Source organism: Filicampus tigris, chromosome 17 (genome assembly GCF_054856515.1).
Source record: "Filicampus tigris isolate MCC_2025a chromosome 17, RoL_Ftig_1.0, whole genome shotgun sequence".
In the NCBI taxonomy this organism is placed as follows: domain Eukaryota; kingdom Metazoa; phylum Chordata; class Actinopteri; order Syngnathiformes; family Syngnathidae; genus Filicampus; species Filicampus tigris.
In genome coordinates this window covers 13,219,088-13,231,139 of record NC_141233.1, presented here as the reverse complement: position 1 = coordinate 13,231,139, position 12,052 = coordinate 13,219,088, and the positions used below count along the sequence as shown (strand labels likewise).

Below are 12,052 nucleotides of genomic sequence, written 5' to 3'. Positions count from 1 at the left end.
CTGTGGAATGCGAATGTGCTTTTTTAAATAGAAGAGACAGGTCATCACAAGCTCTAGATATCACGTTATTTTCTTTCTTGCATGTCTTCTTACTTTTATTCCCTCGCTCTTACCGCGTGCTCTATACGTCATTTTTTTCCAGTGACACTTTATCTCCCCACCACACTTTAACATAACCTGCTGTGGAGCCTTCAAAGCGAGCGTTCCCCTTATATATGTCCTAACGCATATGAGAAAGCCCTTTTCTGTCAGGCCAGTGAAAATCCTACATTTCCTCTCCGCCAAAGCATGACAAAACTTTGAACGGCTTAACTGAAACCACATGTACAACAACGACATGGATGCACGAAGGTGGAGAAGGGTGCGTTGCAACCGCAATCTGGCAATCTCTTCCGGGGCCGTGAGGAAAATGAAATTAATTGTTGTATCGCATCCACTATCACGCCATCCCGACGGCCCCCGCCGCCCCGCCTCCTCCGGCTCACACAATCGCACCATCGCATAAGCTCAGAGGAGCAGTGCATTTGATTTTTAATAACACCCCGTCTCAGGAATGTGTTGGATCCATAAAGGCAAAGGCGTGGTACGTGCGCAGATGCCTGTCTCCCAGACTGAAAGAAGTTAACTGATGAGTTAGTGAGCATGGGTGGATCAAAATTCTGGGCTGATGAAGGGGACAGTCTAGATGTAGAAATGTTGTCATCTTTCCGCAGCTAACACCCCGCATTCCATTGGCAGGCAGACCGATTTAACTCCAAAAAAAAAAAAAAACCTCTCCAAAAAGCATTGGTCACCACTATGTAAAGTGAAGAACCACTTGATAGCATTGTAAATCATTAAGGATAATCATAAATGTGTCAGTCCTGCAGCCTCAAAGAACAACAAGACAAAATCCAATTAGCAGTGTAATAGAGACAAGATGTGTAACTTGGAAAGTTTTTTTTTTTTTTGCTTAATAAAGCTGCTGACAGTAAACTGGGTTTTAATGATTTACACAGTATTGTAACCACAAGTGGTTGCTACTACTGTACAAATGAACTGACTAGCTTTGGTGGAAAAGAGGTTCATGGCAAATTCACTTTTTCTAATCTAACTATACACTTAATAACCAAAGGACAATCGCTATAAAAAGTCTACACACCCCTGTCCAAATGCCAGGTTGTGTTGTAGAATTATTGGATTAAAATGGATCGTTCCACCATTAATGTGACCTATAAGCAGTACAACTTAATTGAGTTTGTGTAAATACTAAATAATTAAAATAGCAACAACTAAAGTCAGGTGGTTGTACAAGTGAGCACACACTCTTATAGCTGGCGATGTGGCTATGTTCAGAATGAACAAGTCACACTCAAACATGTTAAATGGCAGTCAGCACACACCTGCCACCATTTGAAGTGCCTCTGATTAACCCCTAAAATTATTTGTTGTAGAAATACTTAAAGAGGGGAAGTCAATGCAAAACTTTTTTTTCAGGAATATGCAAGCCCACTTAATATTGCCTTTGTGCAATAAGTGTTAATCCACTCGTTTTTAGCCATCTCTGGGGGCGGCCATTTTGTCTTCTGTCGACTGAAAATGACATCACAACTGCTCACAACGACCAATCGCGGCTCAGATTCAGAAAACAGGTCAGCCGCGATTGGTCGCTGTGAGCAGTTGTGATGTCATTTTCAGTCGACGGAAGACAAAATGGCCGCCCCCAGAGATGGCTAAAAACGAGTGCATCTTGCTGCTTCATTTATATTCCACAAACGCAAAATTAATCAGAATGCCGTATTTCAACTAGTGGACCTGCTGGGAACATATTCTTGAGAAAAAATATGTTTAGGTTGACTTCCGCGTTAAAGCTTTCTAATCCTTGGTTGAGGACGTGTCAAAATGTAAATATGAGCCTGCTTGATAGGTTAATTGAAGACTCTAAATCGTCCACAACTGTGAATGTGAATGGTTTTTTTTTGTTAAAGTTAGCTCAAGTCGCCTTCAGCTCATCTGTGACCCTGAACAGGAAGAAAATGAAGAAGAGTAGAAAATGGATGAATACAAAAGTCCAATTCACTTGAAGGCCCGAGCCCAGACTTGAGTACCGGTAATACTACCCTGAACTGCCGGATAACCTCTCCATCTCCCTTTTTGAGTTTCATTCAGGTGACATTGATCCTGACCGCGCTACCTCAGAAAACTCCCTCTCTTCTGGTCTTTTTGCAGTCAGACCGGGCCTCGGCTCCGCTCTCCCTGAGTCCAGCCTCTGTGGTTTTGTGTGGGATCGTGTGACGTTGTGTAACATTGGGAAAGGGGGGGGAGGCTCTTTGGCTTTGCGTCTGCTTCTGTTATCGTAATTTTCCTCCCCCGCGTCTTTCCCAGTTCCCAACTCAGAGTGTAGCCGCAACCCGATTGCGGAGCTCTTATGTCAGAGCGTGTCTGGTTAAAGATGACTCCTGAGTGAGTTTTGCTCACCTACTTTCTGTCCTTCATGCTGCATGTCGCTGCCTGCAAGGCGCTTTTGCACTGTCACCTTGTGTTAGTGTGGTTGCTTGTCAAAAATCCATTGCAGTGGCATTTTCAGATGAAAGTATTTGGTAGGTTACGCACCAAAAACATTGCGGCATTCTCTTTCAGTGTGTAATTTGCCTCTCATAAATGGCCCTTTCTCTTCCAATGGCAATGTTATACACTTTTTGTGATTTATTATGTAAGTCGACAACTAATAAAATGTATCGTGATAACTTATTACGACGAAAATGCATTTGGACAAATCAAGAGCTCCTAAAACACCTTCCTGTGAATAAACACCTAGTACTTTATTCTGTTTAGTAAATTCAGCTCACAGCTATAATAATTTTGGACTTTTGGACAGATTCCTCACAATAAACCTTTCCACCATGCTGGCTCACTTTTTTTTTTTATTGCGAACCTTTCAGGTTTGTTGCCTTTTGTCTTTCTGGTTGTGAGGATGTCCCTGCTGTGTTTAAAGTGATCCAGGCCCATAATTACCCCGCAGTCCAGACTCGCTGGCAGTGCGCCCCTAATTGTTTCCATGTGGATGCTTTCCTCTTTGTCTCTTTATTGTTTGAATGCAATTTCTTAGCGGTGAAAAGAAAACACTCGTTAGTACACGTGTAGTGGTGAGTAGCTGTGAAACTGAAACGGCCTGTTTCTCTTTTTTTCCCCCCGAGAAGTGCCAAAACAGCAGGTTAAAGGTACAAAATGGAGATTCAAACGTTGCAGTGATGGCTGGCTAAGCCATGGACCTCTTTTTCTCATACAGTAGATTGGGATAGGCTGTTAAACACATCAATGACATCACTTTCTGTTATCCTGCCAAGAGCCCGCTTCTGATTGGCTGTAGGGACTTGCTCGGCCAGGAATAAGTGAAGGATGTTTTCTTTTCTTTTTTTTTTTTGTAATCCTTGTGCAATGTACACTGACAATTACTTTTGACAAGTTGGTATTACTCTTGTAAACTTTATTAGGTAGTTGCATCATCAAAAAGATCAAAACATCCGACTTTACAAAGGGAACGTCAACAATAAAATGAATGGCAAATATAACATTAAAGGTGGAAATCAATCCAAACATATTTTTTTCAAGAATGTGTTCTATGCAGGCCCACTAGTTGAGACACACCATTCGGATTAATTTTGCGTTTGTGGAATAAGAGTTAAGCATCAAAATCCACCCCTTTTTAGCCATCTCTGGGGGCGGCCATTTTGTCACTTCTGTAGACTGAAAATGACATCACAGTTGCTGAGGTAAGCCAGCGTCTTTTAGAGCATCTGAAAAAAAAAAAATCTTGCACTGGAAGCGGCGCAATCTCTAGTAGGTCAGGGCTCCCAGAGGCCGGCAGAGATGGCCAAGCTGGACACGATGGCTCACCCATGAAACACCTCACAATATGTGCAGTCCTCGTTGATGATGAAGCCACACCGGCTCACCCTGTTTAAATGATTGTCTCCTCCTCTCTGTTTTTCCACAGTTGTGTGTCCCCTCACGTGTTTGAATGGTGGCGTGTGCAGCTCCAGGAAACACTGCCTTTGCCCGCCGGGCTTCACAGGCCGACTGTGCCAGTTTCCTCTGCGGCTCCCCCAGCGAGTTCAGGCGGCGCGAGGAAATAAGCAACCCGTCTATCCCATGTCCCTGAAGCCCGACGGCCAGAAGCTGCTGGAGCAAGCCAGCCTGGGACGAACCCAGTTGACTCAGTCGCATTCTGTTTTTTCCATACCGTTCGCACAGCCGGGTCATCACTCCTCTGACGGTAACCATCTTGCTTATGTCTCTACAACGTTACGCAAATACAAATACATGCATTGGTAAAGTTGGTAAAAGATCTCACGCTCTTGTACTCGAGGCGTCGAAATAAAATGTTGCGGCCGGTGTACGAAATGAATTGGCCGGTAAGTAACCATTTGGAGTCACGTCCTTGTATTGTTTTCAGTGAAGATAAAAGTGCGTGTTCACCACGCACCAGACACGTCTGTGGTCATTCAGCCTGTGGACCAAGCAGACAGCAAACCTCCCCAGAAGACGGGGCCGCGCCCTCCGCCCACGCGGCACAAGCCCAAGGGGCGTTGCTTCCAGGAGACCACACCCAAGCAAGCCGTGAGTTTCGTCACGGGACTAAAGAGATGGAGGCCAAAGACTCAAGAGATGCTCTTCCTAATCATTTGTCTCATTGCTTTAGTGCAACAGCACCCCGCTTCCTGTTCTGACCAACCAGGAGGACTGCTGTGGCAGCGTGGGCAACTCATGGGGACAAAACAAGTGTTACCAGTGCCCCAAACTGCCGAGTAGGCCTTTTTAAAATATTACAATTGCATTTTCATAGTTTTGTTCTTGTTTGCCTGGTTCTCTGAGAAAGTTTTTTAAAGCAGCACCGGGCAAGAATTCGACCTTGATACATTTTTCTCACTACTCTTTTGATGAAACATTGACTTACAAGTACTTGAATGGGACTTTTGTCATGCCCTGGGGGGGGGGGGATCTGTATCGTTTTTACTGGCACTAAGTAACTTTGAGGAGGATGGGAGCAACCCTGGCACACAAAAAAATACAAATGTCCTGAATTTCTTTACGGCATACTCACTTCCTCCTATAAGGACGGCAGTTGATTCGAACGCCTACGCGCTATTACTGGTGTCATGGCAGAAGCCCCCAAACAAACCAAAAAACAAAGGTATTGTTTAAACAAAATTAGATTCATTACCACGTCGCTATTCATCTTTCACGCAGCCACTGGAAATAGCAATGTAATTCAGTCCAACTTGCTCCATCGAGAGCTCAAGATTTCACGACACTATGCGCTGAGCTTCGGAGGTTAAAATACAGCATTCTTGTACTTCAGGAACTTTGACAACAATTACACTGGTCAACAGCAAATTTTTAATCAGGGATGGCTTTATTTGTCCCTCAAAGTATTTTTGACGCTGATTTAAAAAACATGTCTTTGCTTTTTTTTTTTTTAGATATTTTATTTTGTTGTTGTTTTTAAGTTTGACCTACACTGTATAAAAGCATGCGCAATGGGGATTTAATTTATAGCTCTGACTTTTCCGTGAAAAAAACAAACAAATTCCACCTGTTGCTGAGCCTAACAACTTGAAAACTTAGCTGAACGTTGCATTAAAATGATCAGAAGCTAATAATGGCAACACTGTTAGCTAGTAGCATTTTGTGCTAACAACACTGCTGCTCTGCTTAATCTTTGGCTTTGACTTCTTGGGCCACCACTTAGAAGTGATTCTTTCTTACTGGAACCTCATCCGTGCCAGCTACCAAGTCACTGGTGGAGAAACTCGGTGTAGAAGTGGTTATTATGTTAATTAACCCCACTATTACATAACAGAAGTGCAGAACAGACATATATTCAGAAATAAGCAGATAACTAAAAATATATTTGCTTGTTTAATTTCACACATGGCGAGTGGCCAGGCACTCCAGAGAGTTGCAAACAAAAACAAACAACAAAAAGTACATTTTCCGTAATATTTCTCTTTTACAGTCGGCACAGCAAGAATACGCTCACTGGCATCGTCTAATGAGCTCTGTATCGAAAAGTCTGCCTTTAACAATGTGTTTATTCCTCTGGGACTCATTTGGCCTTCTCATGCACTGCAGTTAAATGAGATAGCAGAAAAGAAACATTTGTATTGGATGTGTCTAGTGAGCTCAAAATAATTCCGTACGGAGAAATAATGTAACTGCGTACGTTTTGCCAAAAGCGCGGTCAATGTACATTTCAAAATCAATACGGATGATTGTTTGTTGCTTGGCGCTGAAATATGGATTTGATACCACTCGACATGAAAGTTGAGGAGGAGAAAGCAGATTGGATTCTAGCGACCCACACGCAGACAGCGAGACAGAGGAGGAGAATGTGGAAAATAAGGCGCTTCGACATCCCCATGTTCCTATCAGCCTGCCCAGTGCAGGACTGTCATCACATCGCCCAAGGTTGAATTTCAAGAAAATGTTGGCTCCACATTCTTTCCACTCAACTATTATTCCAGCTCTCGGCACTGAGTCACACAATACAGCCTTTGACAAAACCCGATACTGTACGTCTGGTTAGAATTTAGACTACAGCCCCCGAGTCCTGTATGCTTTGTTCCATCTCTATTCATTTATCTCTTTTAGTTTTACACGTTTATTCCGCACAAACGCTTTGATCTTACTATTTTTATTTTATTTTTTTCCAGTTTACATTCAAAATATTCCAGTCCGGTCCACCCACAGCTCTCGAAAACGTCTACTTATCTTTTTACTGCTTTTTCTTTGCATCAAATTCAGCGGGGTTAGGAACTCATGACAAACGAGGCTAATGCATTGTTAAACTTTAAAGCCGCATTTCGAGATGTGTTCATTGTATTGCGAGACGGGATTTAGGGAGCAGAAGGGCTCATAAAAGCTATCATTAGAGAAGCAAAGGAGAAACAAAGTAGTTTGTTTAGCCGTAAAATGCGGCCAGAAATCTTTCACTGGCTTTGACAACTGCAATTTCTCAGACGTCGGTGCCAAAAATACACGCTGGCGCTAAAACCAGGCTTGTTTTTTTTTTTTTATATGTTCTTTACCATTTACACTGAAACTCAGAACATTTTATTGGGGGTACTTTGATTATTTTGGGAAATTGACTTAATTGCCTTCTTGGTGCAAAGCAATATGCTTTTATGCTCGCTTTTATGCATCGACTAAAGTGAGAGGCGTTAACGAGTCAGTGAAAGGTTTATTCTTGAAAGGTCTCTGGATGCTATGTTTACGCACGTGTGCTCTGCCGTGTCCTCAGATGCTTCTGTCAAGCAGACAATTGTGGAAGATTACGGATCCACCTGCCCGCAAGGCTATAAAAGATTCAACAGCACACACTGTCAAGGTAACGGGCTGATTAGGTCATTGCTGACAGCTCCACTGATGGCTTCTTTACACTATCCTCGGTTCATCTTTCATCTTTTCATTTTCATGAGTTCAGCCACCTGTTTTTAGCCGTCTCTGGGGGGCGGCCATTTTGTCACTGCCGTCGACCGAAAATGACATCACAGTTGCTCAGGGCTCAGGTAACGACCAATCACAGCTCACCTGTTTCCTCAAGCTGAGCCGTGATTGGTCTGTGATGTCATTTTCAGTCGACGGAAGTGACAAAATGGCCGCCCCCAGAGATGGCTAAAAAGGGGTGGAGTTTGATGCTTAACTCATATTCCAACTGTGTTTCAACTAGTAGGCCTTCATAGAACATATTCTTGAAAAAAGATACGTTTGGGTTGACTTCCGCGTTAAGATTCTTTTCCTGACAGAAACAGTCTGTTTTGCTATTTCTTTGGGAAAACAGAGCTAATTTTTAAATCTGAACAAATTGGAGATTGACCCGGAATAGGTTATAACTTCCGCAACAATTACTGAAACTGTACTCTCTGCTCTCCTGTCTGAAAATAGAGCTCAGCTCTGACTGTGTATCAAAATAACTTTTCCATGTTTTTACTCCCACGCTGCCTGGCCTTGAAGATATCAACGAGTGTTCCATGCAGGGTATCTGTCAGAACGGAGATTGTTTGAACACCCTGGGGAGTTTCAAATGTTCCTGCAAGGCCGGTTTTGTCCTGGAGAGGAATCGATGTGTTGGTGAGTTGATGTACCGCTAAAACATTCAAACATCCGTCCTTCAGTCCTCATCGGGGTCAAAGCATTCCGTTCTCCGCCTGCAGCCGAGTTGGCTCAGTGCTTCCGGATGGTGACCGACGTCAGGGGTTGCGAGCATGCCCTGTCCGCCCAGCTGACCAAAGACATGTGCTGCTGCACGGTGGGCAAAGCCTGGGGGCGCAACTGTGAGCGCTGCCCGCAGGTGGGCACAGGTGAGGACACCAGTGAGGCAAAGTGGCTTACAAAATGCCATATTTTTATCATTATACATCACCGCAAAGTCGGTGTCACTCGTTTATACACTCACGGAGGTATTCAGTTTATATTGGATGTTGTTTCGAGTTGCCTCATGTTGGAATTTAGCTGAATGAATTTAGCTAATTAGAGACAGCTCCGTCAATAGCCGCATGCTAATAAGCAAACATTTCATGTTTTTAATTTCAACGGATTAACATATTTTTCTTCACACGTGATACTCAGTGGCCTTCAGTAACATCTGCCCTGCCGGCAAAGGCTATGTTATCCACGATATTAGAGAAACTGTGGTCTTCCCCCCGATAACCTACCTACGCAAGCCTGAGAAGGAAGGTCAGTCAAGTCTCTTCTTTACACACACTGCTACTTGCAAGCACAGTTCCAATTCTAATATTTCTTTTTTGTTCTCATGCAGAGACAACAACTGCTGTGCAGCCGGCTCCAACCACCTCTCACAGCCCTCGCGTTCCTGGTGAGGTGCCCTCTTCCGCACTTGGATTTCCGCATGTACATTTGTACTGTACACGCACTTTTCAAAACAACTATTTTCCCTGGAAAAGGAATTCTTTTGAAGTTAGTCTCAAATATCACCTTTGAACATCGACAAAATGAAAGACAGAAATATGGGCTTTAAAGTGCAATTAATTAAATTGAACCAAGATTGAATATTTGATTTAAGAAATCTTGTCAAGTCAAATTTATGAATTTCCCAAATCATTTTGTTTGTACAGTATTCGGTACTGTATTCCTCATTTCACTACATTTGTTAAGTCCAATTTTAGGAGGTTTAGAAATGGGAAGCTTTTATCTTGGCTGAAGTTCGCAAAAAAGTAAATTTTTAACATTGAGTTTACTTGTAAGAGATAAAACATTTTTAAAATGTCCCTTATTACCCAAAAGCGTCGTAGTGGAACAAATGAACACAAATCAACGTTTACTACTTGTTGTACTTCAGTAGTGTGTACTTCAACAGTCATGCACATAACCTTTTTTTTGTTGTTGTCATATTTATTTTTTATCTGTTTTACCGGCAGTTGTCAAACCCACCCCTCCGACAATCATCCGAATGACCCCTGGCAATGACCCCTTTGAAACCCAAACTAAAGTCTCACGTGAGTTGCCTGCAAACTTCAAATTGATTATTCGGTCTCCTCCATTCTAAAGAGCCTTGTAGGCTAGTACTGTAGCTCACAATTTAGAAGCTAACTCTACTAATGCATTTCTTTTATGTTACCATGTATGCTAACGTTGTTTTCAGGACTAAGCTAAATCTACAGACTTTTTCAACATTTATTATATGCATTCCACTAAACAAACCTTTAGGTACTGTTGATATTGTCTCTTATGTATTAAAGTATGTTGGCTCAACTGTACTACATTTTAAAATGCTTCAGTGCCATGACATACAACGCATTTGTTCACATAAACAGACACCATTTTGTTTTGTATTAACACAAATATGAACCACAGCCCCCTTTGCCTTAAGTGTTTGTTTGTGGGTGTTTTTTTACGCTGCCAAGTGGCAACTGGTCCCGAGCCCCAATCTGAGCATGGCCGCTAATGGAATGTTGCTAATGACCTCTTCGGTCTTCTCTGCTTTCTATGCTTTATTAATATTTGTACTTCTTGTGCTGCTTTATGGACAATTTTAACACACCAGAAAGCTAGGATTCGGAATTCAGTTCATGTCTACTTTGGACTGGATGTGTATACACTCACCTGTCACTTTATTTGGGTCCACACAGGCTTGGTTTAATGATTTAAGAAACTGTAGCCGTAGTACTCTGGGTGAGAACGGAAAGTTTGGAGTTAGGCTACAGGTGACAGATAACTCGGAGGGTTGTTTGAGAATTTGACGTTAAGGAATGACTGGCTAGCTAGCTTATTAATAATTCAGGATGCTGCTAATGTTATATGTTCTTCTCCATCATCATATTCCTCCCTGAATAAAAATAGGAAAGCAGACGTATTTCTTTGGCTCAAATGGCCTCTGCAGTCATGACAGCTCAATGAATATCCTTTCGGATGTATGTTTTGTGGCATCGTAAATCTTCACCAGAATCCAATTGTCCTCCTAGAGTACTAGCAAAAGTGCTCGCTAATAAGGTGCCCAGTGAGTGTATATGCATGGCTCTACAGTCGCAGATGCTGGCCCACGAGTATGTTGTGTGTTCCCTCCCTGAAGCAGAGACAGATGAATGTAGGCTAAGCAGGAACATTTGTGGTCACGGAGAATGTGAGAACAGCCCGAACGGCCACATCTGTCACTGTCACCCCGGCTACCGTCTCAGCCCGCAGAGGAACATCTGTGAGGGTAAGAGACGATGGTGGTGCAGGAGGGCGAGGAGGTGCACACCTGGAGCTTTTTAGGGATGGTGCCGTCGGAGGAAACATGCACGCATGTCCCTTTGCTTCGAGCACATTGTGTCCTGTTACTTTTTTTTTTTTTTCCAAGCTGCATTTTCTCATTAGTTTGTAGTCCATGAATGGGTGCTGCTTTGAATATTTCATGAGGAACACGCTGCATCGTCTGAGAACTGAGATCCAATACAAGAGCTGCATTATTAGATAATATTTTAAATGACAGAAAAAACAAAAAGAGATCATGATGCTTAGTTTTGATTAACACCATCATCGTAACTTTTAAAGTACCGGTAATGGGTTTTTTTGTTCTGTTTTTTTTTTACCTCTGCCAAGGAGATTTTGTTGTCATTGAGGTGAGTTTGATTTTTATATGTAAGCGTTTTTCTACAGTTTACCCATTTTTTTAAAAAAAGAACCAAAAAATATATCTTTCATATTTTCGTCGAATCCCATTAAAATGTGCCGTGTGCAAGGTCAGAAGATGTTAAACCAAAATGAATCTCTATACCAAACCAGATGAAAATGTAACATGGGAAATCCATGCCAGCGTCAAATCCTGCCTAATCTCATCAGATTATTTAGATTTTTTTTTTTTTTTTTTTTTAACTTTTTGGCAGAATTTTGGATATATCTTCTTTATATGTGTGTTGCGTCTGGTGAATGCATGTCAAAAGTAACATGCGGCCATTGCTCCTTCCTGTCCAGATGATAATGAATGTGAGTCGGAGCCTTGCGGTCAGGGCAGAGGCATTTGCGTCAACACAGACGGCGGCTACAAATGCCACTGTCGCCAAGGCTACAAACACATGGTGCAGCACGGGAGGCTAAAGTGTGTCGGTAAGTCAGGCTGAGTTACGACCACACATTTATTTATTTTTTGTCAGGTGATGAATTTGCTTCACTGTGTCGGCAGATGTGAACGAGTGCTCCAAGCGGGACATATGCGGCGCTGGAGGCCAGTGCGTTAACTTGCCCGGTTCTTATAAATGTGAATGCCACAGCGGCTTTAAGAGCAGGTCACACCGTCATCCTGTTTGCGAAGGTAAACAGACAGGAAAAGAAAGATAAAACAAATATTCATGATGTAAGTTCTTTTGATGTGGATTTCCTCTAGATATAAATGAGTGTTTGAGTCCTGACACTTGTCCGAATGAGCAATGTGACAACACGCCCGGCTCCTATGAGTGCGTTCCTTGCTTGCCGGGTCACGAGGCCCGCTCTGGCATCTGTTATGGTGAGTACAAAAAAATGGACAAATCCACATAAAGACAACTGAGTTCTATAATTCGAATTTCTCTTGCAT

General features: G+C 42.6%; 1 protein-coding gene across 4 annotated transcripts in view; it reads left to right on the top strand.

The window, feature by feature from the left end:
* The window catches only part of ltbp3 (latent transforming growth factor beta binding protein 3), a 33,065-nt gene that overhangs the window by 11,810 nt on the left and 9,203 nt on the right, over positions 1–12,052 (top strand). For 2 of the 4 annotated variants that reach the window (XM_086012894.1, XM_086012890.1), the window contains exons 2-14: positions 3,977–4,255; positions 4,436–4,599; positions 4,682–4,787; positions 7,283–7,369; positions 7,996–8,112; positions 8,196–8,342; positions 8,611–8,718; positions 8,801–8,857; positions 9,420–9,497; positions 10,571–10,699; positions 11,455–11,586; positions 11,663–11,791; positions 11,864–11,983. In XM_086012894.1, coding sequence (XP_085869020.1) covers positions 3,977–4,255; positions 4,436–4,599; positions 4,682–4,787; positions 7,283–7,369; positions 7,996–8,112; positions 8,196–8,342; positions 8,611–8,718; positions 8,801–8,857; positions 9,420–9,497; positions 10,571–10,699; positions 11,455–11,586; positions 11,663–11,791; positions 11,864–11,983 — 1,653 coding nt within the window. The remainder of the gene's footprint in view (positions 1–3,976; positions 4,256–4,435; positions 4,600–4,681; positions 4,788–7,282; positions 7,370–7,995; positions 8,113–8,195; positions 8,343–8,610; positions 8,719–8,800; positions 8,858–9,419; positions 9,498–10,570; positions 10,700–11,454; positions 11,587–11,662; positions 11,792–11,863; positions 11,984–12,052) is intronic. The other 2 variants (XM_086012891.1, XM_086012893.1) reach the window with 2 other exon arrangements.